At 40.4% G+C, this 15,979-nt stretch overlaps 1 protein-coding gene across 7 annotated transcripts in view; it reads left to right on the forward strand.

The window, feature by feature from the left end:
• Positions 1 to 13,726, forward strand: part of NAXD (NAD(P)HX dehydratase) — a 72,998-nt gene extending 59,272 nt beyond the window's left edge. For 6 of the 7 annotated variants that reach the window (XM_039534694.1, XM_039534675.1, XM_039534667.1 and 3 more), the window contains 2 exons: positions 5,070 to 5,190; positions 13,320 to 13,726. In XM_039534694.1, the coding sequence (XP_039390628.1) occupies positions 5,070 to 5,190; positions 13,320 to 13,470 (272 nt within the window). In that variant the 3' untranslated portion in view covers positions 13,471 to 13,726. Of the gene's footprint in view, positions 1 to 5,069; positions 5,191 to 13,319 lie in introns of those variants that run through there. The other variant, XR_005597569.1, reaches the window with a different exon arrangement.
• The last annotated feature ends 2,253 nt before the right edge of the window (positions 13,727 to 15,979 follow it).

Consider the following 15,979-nt stretch of genomic DNA (forward strand, 5'->3'; position numbering starts at 1 on the left):
ACTCAGAGTTTAAGGCCGGAAGGTGACTGTTCGATCACCTAATCTGACCTACTGTGTGACACAGGCTATTAAATTTCACCCAGTTATCCCTATATTGAACTCAATCACTTGTTTGGCTAAAGCCAATCTTCTAGAAAGGCATTTAGTCTTGGTAGTTTGTTGCAATGGTTGATCACCCTCGCTGTAAAAATGTTGTACCTGACTTAAGTTGAATTTGTCTGGCTTTAGCTTCCAGCCATTGGTTCTTGTTAAGCCTTTCTCCACTAAAAAGCCCCTTTATACCTCTTATTTTCTCTCTATGAAGGTACTTACACACTGTAATCAAATCACCTCTTCATCTTCTTTTTGATAAGATGAACAGATTAAGTTATTGGAGTCTCCCACCGTAAGGCATTTCCTATCCCTCCAATAATTTTTGTGGCTCTTTTCTGCACCATCTCCAATTTTTCAACATTGTTTTAAAAATGTGGGCACCAGAAGTGGACACAGTGTTCCAGTATTTGTTTCACCAGTGCTGTGTACAGAGGTAAACTAATCTCTGTACTCCTATTCACTTCTCGCCTGGGTATAGGTCCAAGATTGCATTAGTCCATTTTGCCACAGTATTGTGCTGGGAGCTCATGTTTAGTTGTTTGTCCACTGTGGCGTCTTTTCAGAGTGACTGCTTTCCAAGATGCACTTCCCCGTTCTGTAGGTGTGGCCTGCATTCTTTGAATTTGGCTGTATCAAAATGCATTTTGTTTGAATGGGCCTAGGTTACAGAGAGATACATATTGCTCCATATGACTACCCTGTCCTCATTATTATTAACCTTTGTGTCATTCACAGATTTTATATTTACTTCCAGGTTATTGATAAAAATGTTGAATAGTGTTGAGCTTGTAGCTAGAGTCCTAGTGGAAACACCCCATTCAATGATGATTCTCCATTGACAACTACTTCTTTAGATTTGTCAGCCAGTTTTTTAATCTGTTTAACAAGAGCTCCATTAATGTTGTATAATTCCAGTTTTATAATGAGCGTTGTGATATACTAAGTTAAACACCTTACAAGAAGTCTAAGTTTATTTATACCAATGGAGTTATCATTATCAACCAAATTTACAATCTCTCCAAAGAATGGAAGCACGTTTCTTTGCCAGGACCTATTTTCTATAAAACAATGTTGACTGGTATTCATTTATATTCCTATTGTTTGTCAGTTGAATCCTACATCACCTTTTCTGTTACATTTTCTGGGATTGATGTCAGGTCAGGCTAACCAACCTGTAGTTACCTAGATTATCCTGCTTGCCGTTTTTGGATATTGGCACATTAGCACTCTTCCAGTCTTCTAGAATTTCCCCAGTGTACCGTGATTTGTTATAATTAACATCAGCAGGTGAGAGATCTCTTCAGCCAATTCTTTTAGGACTCAAGTGCAAGTTATCCAGGCCTGCTGATTTTAAAATGTTTATGCCTCGCAATTCTTGTCTAACATCCTCTTTAGTAACTAATGGTCTGGAAAGTACTTCATTCTTTTATGATAATGTGCATCATCCTGCTTCTTTCCAAATACCGAACAGAAATATTTATTGAATTCTTTTCTGCACCATTTAATAAATTTTACCACCTCTGTCTAGTGATGGGCCAACACCATTGCCACTAGCTGCCACTGCCCCATGCAGGTTGTATGGAAGGTCAGCCACATGGTCATCCCTGCCCATTTTTACAAAAATCTGTTGCTTAGATTTGGCCTCTGGGGAAGAGCCCCGATCTAAATTCTTAGTATTGCAGAACCTGTTTCCAAAGACCAGGTGCCCTATGGTTCCTCGGGGGGGAATTTAAAAAGTTCACAGGTCTTAATACTGGTCATCAGCCTTTTTTTCTTTTCGCAATGCGTTTACTGCAGTGTATCAACCTTCTATCTTGAAACATACCTTGAGTTACTGAGTCTGTAAGACTGAGACTTGTGAGGATGATGGTACCTTTTCCCATTATTTAAGTTACATACATGGAATTCTGCTTATTTGAAGCTTCCTCACTGATTTGTGTCCCATCATCTCTGCTTATGGTTGGCGGGGGGCGCTTTTGTTACCTTCTAGGTGGTGTGTACATATGAGGCTTGCAGAAATCTTTTTACTTTATAGTTGTATTTTATAATTGGCTTAGTTTGAAGAGCAGTTGCTTCCTGCACAATTCAGAACTGACTAGCAGGCTAAGGGACTGTGAGGTAGTGGCAGATGGTGACACATGGCTAATAAGCAGGGGCTTGTGCTCAGCTGCCGCTCAGATGGCCAAAATAAAAGCTTTGAACAGAGGATTTTCCATCCTGCCTCCTGCCAAGAGTTCAAGACCTTCCAGTGAAAATCCTGTGATATATTATCTTCAGAATAGCAGAATTAGAGAGATTTTCCCTCAAACTATATCACCTTTGTCACACAGCTAATTAAAAAAACACTCTGACCTTTGAAACTTGACACACATTAGTACACACTGAGAAACACATCCATAACCAAAGGTGGAGGGAGAAGTGATTGAAAAATTAACTTCTGGGCATGTTGTGGTGGCATCTGCTAAAATGTTGTTAGTGATTAATGAATCCATGTCCTCTTGATGACACCAACAAAGCACAGTTGCTTGGCCTGATGAGTCCAGATGGATTACTGCTGAGACAACTGGCAGGAGAGAGAGGGGCTCATAGTATATTTCTTTGCCACACCCACCAACAAAGAGAGAGTACAGCCTTAGAGCTGAACTGGAAAGGGTGTGATTGTGATAACCAGATTTTAAATGCTATTGTTTAAGCACGTACAAATAAATTTCCCCAATTTTTCATGCAAATTGCCCCATTTTCTAAATAAAAAGGTTCAGTGGTTCCTCTTGCAGAAAATTCAAGTGAGAGCAGCTCAGGTGTTTTAGATGAACAGTAACATTCAGGGGTCTTGGGGAAGTCAAGGCCAGGACCCAGAGGTGGCCTTTAGAAACTTGGAGCCAGGGGTTGATGTCCCAAGTAATTGCTTCTCTGCTGGGACAGATTCTGTTTATTCTTGATCTGGGAGAGGCTTTTTGACCCTTGCCCCATAGACCAACAACAAAGAGAGCAGAGGGTGAGTCTGGTTGTTTGCCTGGAGGAGGGGTTTTGGAGGGGATGTGCTTGAATTCATTTTGTTTTCTTTCTATTTGCTTTGTGAGCCCTTGCAGCTCAGTATGTCTAGAATGGAGGAATGGGCAGTAGGAGTTAGCTTACAGCTAAACTATTAGCACACCCATACTATCTTGAATTCACTCCACGAAGCTGGGTGCCTTCAGAGTAAAAATGCAAAATCTAATACTGTGACCTACCCTTTCCATAGTAACACTGTTGACAAAGAACAGAAGAAAATCTCATTTGCAAAGGTCTGAACTTGCTCCTTCCACCCCCGCCCCCACTCCCATAAGAAAATAACTTTAAATGCTACCTGGAACCTATTAAGCACAAGCAATCTCTTCCCTAAATAAAAGGAAAAAAGCACCCCCCACACGCAAAAGTAATGCAACATAAAGGTGTTACAATTAACATATATAAAAATAGTAATACCCATTGCTTATATAGTTTATCAGTAGATCTCAAAGCACTTTATAAAAGGGAGGTAAGCATCATTCCCATTTTACATATGGGGAAACTGAGGTACAGAGAAATGAAATGACTTGCCAAGGTCACTGGCAGGCCAGTGGCACAGCCAGCATTTGAACCCAGGTCTCCTGAGTATCAATCCAGTCCTCTATCTTGTAGGTAGCTTCTACAACAGTGATAACATGACTGTGGTGCATGTACTGTATAATTTCTTACATTTAACAACAGACAACTATTTCATTACACACTTAACAAGGAAAAGCAAAAATAAACAGTTCTAAATACATGCAGTGTGGCCTAGTTAACTTTGCAGAAATTAAGTTAATGGGAAAATTCAGTTTCTATAGCTACATTAACAGAACATTAACAGTGCTCTGCAATAATTTCTCCTCATTCTTATAAAATGTAATTAGTTTTGCAGACAACCTTTTCTGGGAAGTGTGGGCTACTTGAAATAGCCTGATAGATGCTGGATTCTGATATTAAACTTGTTACAAAGGTTCTGTTTAAAAAAAAAGTTCTCTCAATCATTTCATGTTGAGCATTTTATCTATAGACTGAGTGGGTATTAATGTAATTTATATGGTGTCCATGGTAATATTAGTGCTATATGATGCACACAAAGTAAAAATTTCAGAAGAACCTTTGTATCATTTTCCAAAGTGCTTGAGTCTCATGAATGTTCAATGGGACCTTGGCTCCTAAATTACTTTTAGATGCTTTTGAAAATTTTACCCACAGTCCTTTCTCCTGAGAGTTTGTGTGTTAAGAGACCCAGAAAACTTCTGTGCCCTAATCTTCTGTTAATTTTTTAAAAATTGCCTACCCCCTTTTATTGGGACAGTTAATGCAGATACTATAAGATGTTAGTGTTTTGATAATTATTTATGGCCTTTGAAAGGGATACGTTGATCAAATTTTGCCCACAATGTAGGTTTTATTTTTAAAAAGATAAATAAAAAATTTCCAAGCACTGTTTACAACCCAAACACTACTAGTTGGTTGGTTGGTTTCTAATTATATTTCTTTCCCCCGCTCTGTCTTTGTAAATCACTTGTCAGATTTGTAAACTCTTCAGGTGAGAGATTTTTTTTGTGGTCTGTGTTTGTACAAAGCCCTGATTGTGGCTTCTGGTCATTATGGTAATATAATTAATAGTTCATGAAAACCCCATGTGAAATTGGCTAGAGCCAGAGTCTATTTTCCATGCTGAGAGAAATGAAAAAAGTAAACTGCATACTAGATAAGTTTTATTTTTAAAATGACTTTGCTTTTAATCATTGAAAGATGTTTTTTTAGAAATGGGTGATGTCTTCTTTAAAGTAAACTCTAACCTGACAATGTCTCTCCTCAGAGAAGAAATATTCTAGCATACCTTGCATTTCCTGTGTTTCCTCAACCCTCACAGCCATGGTAGTATGTTACATAAATAGAGGGTAAGTATACATGACCCTTTGGTTTTGGTTTCTTTGTAGTACTTGTATGCAGTCATGAAGGAAGCAGCCGAAGATGTGGTGGACAAGGGGACCTTCTTTCAGGTTCTCTTGGAGTCTTGGCACACTGGGCATTTCTTGCTGGACCAGAAAAAACTAATGGGTATGATTTCATTAGTTCTTTTATCTCATATGAGCCCATGTTCTTCACAGCAACTCCTGTAGAAACGCTATTAAGAAACCCCAAAAAAATCTGAATTTGGGATACTGAGATAGATCACCCTGTCAAACTTTGCGTTGTAGAATAGACAATAGTCATTGTAATAGTTCTGATTTTGATGAAGTCAGACTGTCTCTTGACTCTGAGAATGGCTCAAGATCACAAGGCAGAAAAGCAATACAAACCTGAATTGATTTCCAAGAATATTTATTTACCAGAACATATGTTTTTAAATGATTTTCATAGACAGAATATATATATCAGACATAATATTAAATAAATGGCAGTTGCTGTACAGCAGAGAAATCTCAACAATATACAAATATATATATAATTTTGTTTTCTCTCTGGTGTATTGATGATGATTTGTGTTGGTTCAATCAGGTAATTCAACAAATGTAATTTGTCATTTAAATTATAAATGTATAAATAAATTGTAAAATGCTAATGGACTAACTGAAGAATTAACTAAACTAGTTACAGGTACTTAAAAACATTTCATTTGGATATGTCAGAATCTCAGAAGTAATTTGGGTTCACAATAAAACATTTTAAAATAAAAGGTCATTGCCAGCTGTTTTAAGAATATATAATAATTCCTATCAGATCAGACTAGTGATCCAGATGGTTCTATATCCTTTCTGTAGCCAGTACCGCTGCTTCACAGGAAGTCACAAAAAAATCCTGAAATGCACAATTATGGAATAACTTTCCCTGTCTTTCCAGTACCTTAGGAACGGGAGATGGTCTCATTAGCCATATACATATGTAATCCTTTTTTGAATCCTGTTCTACTCTTGGCCTCAATGGTGTATTGTGCCAGTCAGTTCCATAGGTTGTGCACCATGTTAAAAAAAAGAATTCTTTTGTATGTTTTAAATATTGCCTTTTTAAATTTAATTGTATGTCCCCTCATTTTTATATTGAGTGAGTATAAATAGGATCATCCCACTTACTTTCTCTATACTAAATGTTATTTTTATACTTCTTTACGATGCACCTTATTATATGTCTTCCCTAAAGAGTCTCGGTCTTTTTAATCTCTCCTTGTGGCAGTTTCTTTATGCTTCTAGACATTTTCATCATCTCTCCCCCCGCCCTTAAAACCCTTCTGTTTTCACTATATCTATTTTGAGATAAGGTAACCAGGACTGAACACAGTATTTTGAGTTAGGGTATACCATTGACTCAGAGTATTATAAAATTATCAGTTTTTTCTATTACATTCTTTATTCATCTTAATATTGTTTGCTATTTTTGAGCACCAGTGTGCATGGAAGATGTTTTTTTTTCAGTGAACTATCCACAGTGATGCCCAGTTCTTTGTTCCCATTATCATTTTCATCTAGGTGTGGTTTTTTTATTCTAATTTTAATAATCATTTCTACTTATTCTCCTGGTACTGAAGTAAGGATCATGGGTATGTAAATCCTAGCATCACCCTTAGTGCCTTTTTCTTTTTTAATAGTTAGAACAGGGATAAGCAACCTATGGCATGCGTGCCAAAGGTGGCACTCGAGCGGATTTTCAGTGGCACTCACGCTGCCCAGGTCCTGGCCACCGGTCCAGGGGGGCTCTGCATTTTAATTTAATTTTAAGTGAAGCTTCTTAAACATTTAAAAAAAACCTTATTTACTTTACATACAACAATAGTTTAGTTATATATTATAGACTTATAGAAAGAGACCTTCTAAAAACATTAAACTGTATTACTGACATGTGAAACCTTAAATTAGAGTGAATAAATGAAGACTCGGCACACCACTTCTGAAAGGTTGCCGACCCCCAAGTTAGACTATAAGAACATAAGAATGGCCCTGCTGGGTCAGACCAAATATCCATCTAGCCCAGTATCCTGTCTCCCGACAGTGGCCAATGCCAGGTGCCCCAGAGGGAATGAATAGAACAGGTAATCATCAAGTGATCCATCTCCTGTCGCTCATTCCCAGCTTCTGGCAAATAGAGGCTAGGGACATCATTCCTGCCCATCCTGGCTAATAGCCATTAGTTGCCCATAGCCTTCCAGTATAGTAGCTGATATTAACGATTACATATTTTTAGAAGCAGCTCAGCCATTTTACTGTTAAGTTTCTTGAGAACTCTTAGTTCTTTGAGTATATGTCTCAATGGGTGCTCCTCCGTAGGATGTGTGCGGGCCCATGCACTCTTAACCGGAGAATAGTGTCCATGGGTCCGCACCAGTGAAGAGCAGTGCCTCATGTCTCCCTACGAGGAGGTGTGGTCCTGCCCCTACTCAGCTCCTTCTTAACTACCTGCAGTTCAAAACAGAGAAATTTGGTGTCTGCTTTTTTCAGCTTCCTGCCTTTTCCCTGTGAAACCTTTACTTGTTTTATTTTATTTCATTGGGTTTATTTCAACTGTAGCAGTTGTGCTCTGGGGGGAGGGGAGAGGGAATAGTTTTATCCCTTAGAAGTTGGAGTTAGTGTCTAGATCCTGTTGGTTATGCCTAAAATCCCTGGGTTTAAACCCTACCAGACCTCCCAAAGCTTTTTTCCCTATAGCAATGGACACTCAAGTTGCCTGACGTGCTTGGGTGAATCCCACATTCCTTCAAGTGCACAGTCTACTTGGGGTTCAAAGGCAGGTCCAAGAAAGACAGGAAAACTAGACTGAACTTCTCCTAGCTCCAGATGAATCTGCTGCCTCCCTAGCCCCAGTACCATCAGCCTCAACATCTCGGGCCACTCCAGTGTCTGCTGGAACCATGTCAGCAGCCCTTGACACCAAGACCTTCAGGAAAAAGAAGCATACTTCCCCAAGCAGGGAAACAAAGAAGAGGGGTGGTTCACCCCAAAAGACTTATCAGGAGACCTCGCATCCCTCAAAGGATACCACTGAGGCATCAGTACTGCATAAAAAATTCCACATGGACAAGCCCTCTACCCTCAGGGCGCCATAGTCATTGGTACCATCTGACACCTTGGCATCGCAACACACACACCTACCCCACATGCTCCAGTATCATCATCACCATTACCATAACTCTGAGGTCCGAGAAGATCCGGAGAACTCGTTAGTACTTCATTCACCAGCTATTTGCCAATATTCACTCCAGTCCTGACCTTGGCTTTGGCCACTGGCTATCATAGCCCTCCATCGCCTTCCAGATTCCTTTCCACAGAGCACCTCGTAGTTCTGGATGAACTGGAGTCCCTCATTTCAAAGAGGTCTATCATAGTCTCCTCCCCAATACACCCCTGGCGCCTGCACGCTAATTCTCAGTTGAGCCTCCAATCTTTTGGTACTGATAACAATATGTGAGGCCCGCCCCCCACTTAGTTCTCCCTAACCTCTATACCATACCATGATGCTCCTATGAGCCCATTTAATGAAGAGCATCTCCCAGAACTAACCAAACCTCCTAGGTCTTGGGACTGTGACCATGTTTGGTGACCCCCTCTCTAATTCCCCATCTACACTGTGCCTGCTGGAATCACAGGGCCGCTTTGAAGGACAGTTCTTCCAAAAAGAAACTTCAGCTCCCAGCAGTACCATATTACCCTCCGGTACCGATAAACCAATCTCCAGTACCACACACGTTGTCAGTATTAGATGGTACACAGGAGAAGCAAGAACCACAGATTGAAGAGCTCTCGCTTCCTCAGCCAGCTGGTCCTCATTCTCCAGAGGAGGCAGCAATGCCACTGCCACCATCATATGCTGATGACTTCGGGGCCTTCTAGGGCCTCATGAAGTGCCTGGCTGTACTGATCCCCCTGGAAGAAGGCCAGGAGTCCCAGCACTCTTTGGTGAGTATTTTAACATCAATCCGAAGGGAAAGATTATCATCTCCCGCTCACACTCTGTGGCAAACACCTGCTACAGTTCTAACCACCTGTAAGTGGACAGATTTAAAAAAAAAAATTATATTCCACCAAAGGGAATGGAGCACCTTTTCTCCTATCCTACCCCTAATTCCCTAAGGGTGGACATAGCCAGCAAAGGGCACAGTCAGATATGCTTTAGACCTCCTCTGGATGAGGAGTCCAAACAACTGGACTTACTAGGCAGGAAATACTACTCATCATCTGCTCTTCAATTTCAAATTGCTACCTATAAGGCCTTGATGATGAAATAGGATTTCAACAATTACTCGAAATTCACACACTTTATTGAACACCTGCCACAAGACCAGAGAGACCAAATTCTGTCCCTCATTTCTGAAGGCCAGTTAGTTGCCTGCAGGCTGCTCTAGATGCTGATAACACGGCCTCTAAATCCATGACCATGGCTGTGATTATGAGAACATCATCTTGGTTTCAGTCTTCTCGCCTCATGAGAAAGGAGCAGAACACTGTAGATGACGTTTCCAGTGAAGGGCACAAACTTTTCTTTGAGCACCTGGACTCCTCTTTCCACAGCCTGAGGACTCCAGGGCAACACTCTGGTCTGTGGGAATTTATGTCCCTGCAACATAAATGTTTTAGCAGATCCCACACCACTCAGCAATCCAGGCTGTTTCAATACCATCATGCCTTCCCCAAACCCTGGAGCCTTTCAGGAGAAGACCTAAACCCCAAAAGAGAGGTCCATCTGCCTCTACAACTATCCAGTCTGCACCTCCCTCTAAGAGGCAGTTTTGATATCTCAGTTGAGGGCATCAAGCAGCCTCCTCCACCACATATAGGAAGGAGTCCTCTCTGGAGCTTGCTAATGCAATAAGCTGCATATGTAGTAGCTTTAGAAACTAGTTTCCTACTGGTGTTAACCTTTAGCTGTTTCTGAGTTTAGGATTCCTAAGGTGATTCTTGTTGTTCTGAGGGCAGCATCTGAGTGTGCAAAATTATGGAAGTCTTTTAACTGCTGGAGAGAAGACGGCTAATGCTGTCACTGCCCCCACACCTAGAAGAGGAGTAGCAATAGGTTAGTTGCGGATTTCAGTGGGAACAGTACTTGGCTGTGCTGCTCCATTTAATCTTGAATTCAAGTTCTGTTTAATATAATGATCCTCTGCTTTTAGTTGAACCACAGACCTGTTACTTTGCTACAGAAATCTGTAGATCTTTTCTGGCTCGTTGTAACCCAGACCAGGACTCAAGGTTTCTTGAGGCTTTTTTAACCAGTCACTTCTCTGAATCTTGGACCACATCTTAATTATGCTGCAGCCCTTTTACACTGCTCTGGCTTTGAAGGAAGCAAAGATGGCTGTCATGGAATAAGCTCTGCATAAGGGGGTTCCTGATTTAGCATAGGGTTGCTATAATGCCTCTATGCTATCCTCACTGCAAGGGATATGGCTGGAATACACTGTGCTCTAAGTAGAGCTGGCAGAACAGACCTTGGGTGTCATTATAAGGCAGTGCAACTTAGGGCTTGTCTACACAATTTGGTACTGCTTTAACTACATGTGCAACACATCTCGAACAGTAACTATCTTTTCTTCTTCGAGTGCTTGCTCATGTCCATTCCAAAGTAGGTGATTCCCAAGCAGTTGTGCAGGTGGAGGGTTCAGAGTTCATACTGATGATAATACCATTCAGCCAAAACCTACATTGTCTCTCACCTGCTGGGTGATGGCGTAATGAGATGCAAAAGTGTGGACTGATGATCATGTTGCCACTCTACAGATGTCCTGGATAGGAACTTGAACCGCAAATGCCTCTGAAGATGCTTGAGCCCTTGTAGAATGTGCCATCATGGCAGGAGGAGCGGGGACCTTTGCCAGGTCATAGCATGCAGATACAGGAAGAGACCCTCAATGAAATTCTCTGGGCCAAGACTGGAAGCCCTTTCATTCTGTCTGCAATGGCTACAAAAGCTGAGTAGATTCTTCAAAAAGGTTTAGTCCTTTCTATGTAGAAGGCTAACGCACATCTAACATCCAGTGAGTAGAGTCTGTTCCTCCCTATTAGTATATGGCTTCCGGTAGGAAGATATCCCAGTTATTATGGAATTGAGACCACCTTTGGAAGGAAGGTCGTATGTGGCTGCAGTTGAACCTTGTCCTTGAAGAGGAGTATATAACATGGTTCTGAAATAAGGGCTCAGATCTCCGAGACCCTTCTGGCAGAAGTAATGGCCACCAGGAAGGCCACCTTCCTGGATAAGTAAAGCAACGGAGAGCACATTGCCAGCAGTTCAAATGGAGGTCCTATTAGCCTTGCCAACACAAAGTTGAGGTCCGAGAGAGGGAGCGGCTGCCATACCTGGGGTATAATTGCTCCAGGCCCTTAAGAAAATGACTATAGAAAGAGTTTGAGAAGATAGATTGGCCATTCACCCATGGGTGAAAACCCGGGATTGCAGCTAGATGAACCCTAATAGATGACAACATTAGGCCTTGCTGTTTCAAGTGGAGCAAGTAATCTAGAATAAAAGGTAGTGTTGACTGTGTAGGTGAAACACCCTTCTGTGTGGACCAGATTGAAAATCTTTTCCACTTTGCCAGAAACGTGGCTCTAGTGCAGTGATTCCCAAACTGGGGTTCGCGAAATGTTACAGAGGGTTCTTGGGGCGGGGGAAAATCCCTAATGGCAGACAGAGCTGTCCCTAGAGATCCCGGGCAGCATGGGGCCAGCAGCCCGGAGCCCCTAGACTTCCAAGAACTAAGCAGATCAAAGCAAACATATTTATCACACTGAGGAGATTTAAACTTCAAGACTCCTTATAAGAAATGGAAAGGGAGGTGAATATTTTTTTGCTGTTTTTAAAATTAAATAGGTAGCTAGTATTTTTTAAATTATTATGAAGAACAAGTTTAAGCTTTTATGCTGTTTGCCTAGACTGCTCAAGACCTGAATGCTTGTGTAGGAGGAACTCTTTTGAGTGAGATCTTGGAAGAGTGTTGCTGTTTTCATAATGTAATAAAAATAATGTAATGATAAATAACGTCAGCCAGGTTTATTGTTGAAAAAAGCACAGCCTCCGGCTCCCTGGCAAACGTAGTCCAAGGTGCTGCTGCGATACAGCTAGTCAGTACATATCTAACTAACTTACTAACAGACTAACTGAAACTTAACCAGTACAAATAACTATGTACAGGGAATAAAACAATAGTACTGAGAGAGATACTTGCAAGGATGAGCTGAAGTTCCAATGACTGTCATGGGTGGTAAAAAGGAATGGAGGGGGTGGCAGGCCCCTTTATGCCAGTGTTATTAGCACACAACTCCAGGCGGCATCAGAACTAACCCGACAGATGTCACTAAGGGAAAAACTTTCTGGTGGCTCTGCTTAGGGCGAGCACTCACCTACTCTGGAAGGGACATGAGCAAGCACTTGAAGGAGGAGAGATTTCGTACTAACAAAGGTAAAGCCCCCCCCCCCCCCCTCAGGGAAAAAAATGTCATACACAGATATAAGATAGGGACTTAAGCACTCCCCCATTACACTAAAGCAGGTCTGTTTTTATCTTGGCCTTCTGTCCTAATATTACTTTTCATATAGCTGAATACTATATCACTGAGGGCGGGGGAGAAACTTTCACAATGGGATTTCTAGCCTAACGAGGGTCCGTAACATGGAAACATAAGAACCAGTATAAGGTGGTAAATAAGGATAAATGTGCTTCACTCCAACATTGAGAAACTCTTACAGCTATCGAAAATGTAGGCATCAAGAAGGTACATGGAAGCACTGAAGAATCTCAGAATTAGTAACAGAAATAATTCATGCATATAAATTATGTTAATACTAAATTCGGTAACAAGACAGTAACTTCAGTAATTTCCTCCAGGGTAATTGGCAGCGGCCCTGGAGGTTTTTCGCCTTCCTCCGCAGCATGGGGCACGGGGTCGCTTGCTGAAGGAGTATCTGCTACTTGAAGTCTTTAAATCAGGATTTGGGGACTTCAACAGCTGAGTCAAGGGAGAGAATTATTTCAGGAGTGGGTGGGTCAGCTTTTGTGGCCTGCATCTTGCAGGAGGTCAGACTAGATGATCATAATGGTCCCTTCTGATCTTAAGTTCTATGATTCTATGATAGCAGTGTATTCCAGCTGAATTTAATTTTTACTGCAACCCTCCATCTCGATAAGCCACTACCTTTTGGGATTGTGCAAGGTTCCCCTGTGTAAGTGTTTAACATGATTTTTTTTTTCCTTTTTCCTTTAGTCAAAATCCTTTTCTAGTGGCTGCATTTGGTGCTTGTTCTCTTACGAGGCAATGTAACAACCAGGCCTTTCAAAAATGTGGACGTTCAATGACTACATCTGATATGGTTTCAGAAGTTGGAACAGCTTTTAACAAACTTTTTGAAACCTGAAGCCAAAGCAGCAGAGTGGAAGGAAAGGAAGAACAATGGCTACAACAGTAATTACATTTACAGTAGAATATACATAAGTAATACTCCCTTTCAAGTGCTGTAGCAGCATTGGTATGCTAGGTAGATTTTTTTTTTAATAGAAAAAATGATTAATGTAGATAGTTTTTTAAGAGTTTGGAATACAAAAAATGTTTTGGCTGAAATATGCTGTAGTTGCAGAACTGTTATATAATATAATAAAACTAAAGTGAAAGTATTCCTCTGTTCTTTTTCATGGTTACTGAGCAATAACTAAAGTGTGTGTGAACTGCAAAAATGCACTTGATACTTAAGAAGAAAGTAAAATTCTTCCACCAGCTGAATGGAATTCCTTGGCTTGCACCAAGGTTGTCATGATTTTATTAGACTCTGTATCTAGAACTAGCTACTGCACTTCATTTTTCTCCACATTAATATTTTTTCCTCTTTTTAAAGATGCCTCTTTGGAAAGGGAAAGCTTGGGAGTTGAATGTAATTGGTTGCCTTTGCCCATTCTTAGACACTGAGGCAGCAATATCTGATTTTGAAATTCTTGCTCTTCATTTTTCAGAGAAAATGAGGCTCTCATTTGAAAAAGTGTGTGTGGGGGGGAAATCCCCTTAAAATAAGGATTTACTCTAGAAGTGTTGGCATAAAAGGTAGGAATTATGTTTAGCTGAAATAATTTACTGTATATTCCATCTACTGCTCTAGACTAAAATTGAATATGGAACACAATGTGAAATGTAATCATTTGAAGAAAAGGTACTAGGTGTGGTGAGGAACTAGTGATATTTAAATGGTCAAAAATGTCCGTGGTGGTAGAAGGTTGAGTGCTTTTATGCCAGCTCAGAACAGGTTATAACTCAAACTGCTGGAGTAGAGCTCTGAGCACATTACTGTATGTATGCATATGTGGCTATTTATTGCCAGCATAAATAATAATTGAGGAGCCAGAAAGCTGCACTTAATTATACGACGTTAGTGCCATGCAGGCAGTCAAATACAATTAGTCCACTAGGAGACTGTACTGGGCCCAGGGGATAGAAAAATAGGGGGGAGGGGGTTGTCAAGCCTTGGCGGTAGCAAGGTTTTTAAAGGCTTTTGCTGGATCATCATTTAACAGAGGCACTTTAGTGTCGAGGAGGACAGGTCAGCAGTTCCATGTGTGTCTTGCTGGTTGAGTAGATGGCAGGCAGGAAGAAATCAGAAGTTGAGAGATTTGTGCAGTCTGGGTTTCTTAAACTTCTGGACATACGGTTGAATATTGGGGTAAAACTAATTTATGGGGTTGGGGAGTCAGAAGTACATTTCTTGAAGTTTCAGTAAGTACCAACGTACTGCTCTATGGTTTAGCCTGCAATCTAACTCAATGTGCATATTCATCAGAGCATAGGGACACATTTTGTAAACTAGCTACTACGGTGATTATTAGATGTTACATATATTCATTTAAACTATTTTTCCAGTGGCCTATTTCTAGAATGGAGTTTAGTACCCTATGTATTAGTCAGATTGCACTTTCACATCTTGTAATAACTTCCTTCAGTGAACACATTAAATCAGAAAGGCTGTTCTGAGTAGCTCTGGCCCTTATCATTCATATTTTTGGATGCACTGTGACTACTACCTCACCCCAATGCATTTTTGTTTTTCTTTCTAAACTGGTAACCTATTTTTAAAATAGGTTTTTATATGTTTGCTCATTTTATTCTGTTGGGGTTCTAAGACTTTTAAAATTAGAGCAGTTGTTTACTCCTAAGAAAAGACTTTGCAGTGTTTTACCAAAGCACTGGTTTGTAAACTGTCTACTTTCCTGGGGAACAGAAGCTATTGTTGTTTTCTCCCCTTGGAATGACTTTTGAACGCTAATTCCTAAAATCGAAAAGTTAAACAGTTTTAGAACAGTTGTTGAATTGATTTTAAAATGAGGTTTTTGTATTTGGTATGTAAGAAGTATTATTTCTAAATTACATTTGTAGGTAAAGCCAAATCAAATAAGACCTTTTGGGGGTTTTTTTGTTTGTTTGTTTTTTTTTTAATGAAATTGCTTGATATCAGAGGTCAGTATAAATTTCAATTTGCCTTTGTTTTAACTATACACAGAAGTAACTTTGTTATTCACCATTGTATACAAATTGTTACAAGTTAATTTTAAAAGATTCTGGAAATGTAGCAAGTTTCTTTCCATAGGAAATAAAACTATAGCAAATAAAACAAAACTGTCATGTGTACTTTATCTGCAGTGGCTCAGTCACACAGCACCCACAGTAGCTGAAGATGGTTTATCCTCCGTACCCATTCACTTTTATTACTGACAGAGTTGATACAACTGATAGCAATTTTTATATGAACAGTATCGTGTGTAGAGCTGGCTGAAATGTGGGATCACAAGAAATTTCTAAATTTGGTTTTGTTCTGGGGCTCCCAGCTGTGCACCAGGGAGCCTGGAAGCCCTGGCTAAAGATGAGTTTCCTGGATGACTTCATTG

This window comes from Mauremys reevesii, linkage group 1, assembly GCF_016161935.1.
Source record: "Mauremys reevesii isolate NIE-2019 linkage group 1, ASM1616193v1, whole genome shotgun sequence".
Classification (NCBI taxonomy): domain Eukaryota; kingdom Metazoa; phylum Chordata; order Testudines; family Geoemydidae; genus Mauremys; species Mauremys reevesii.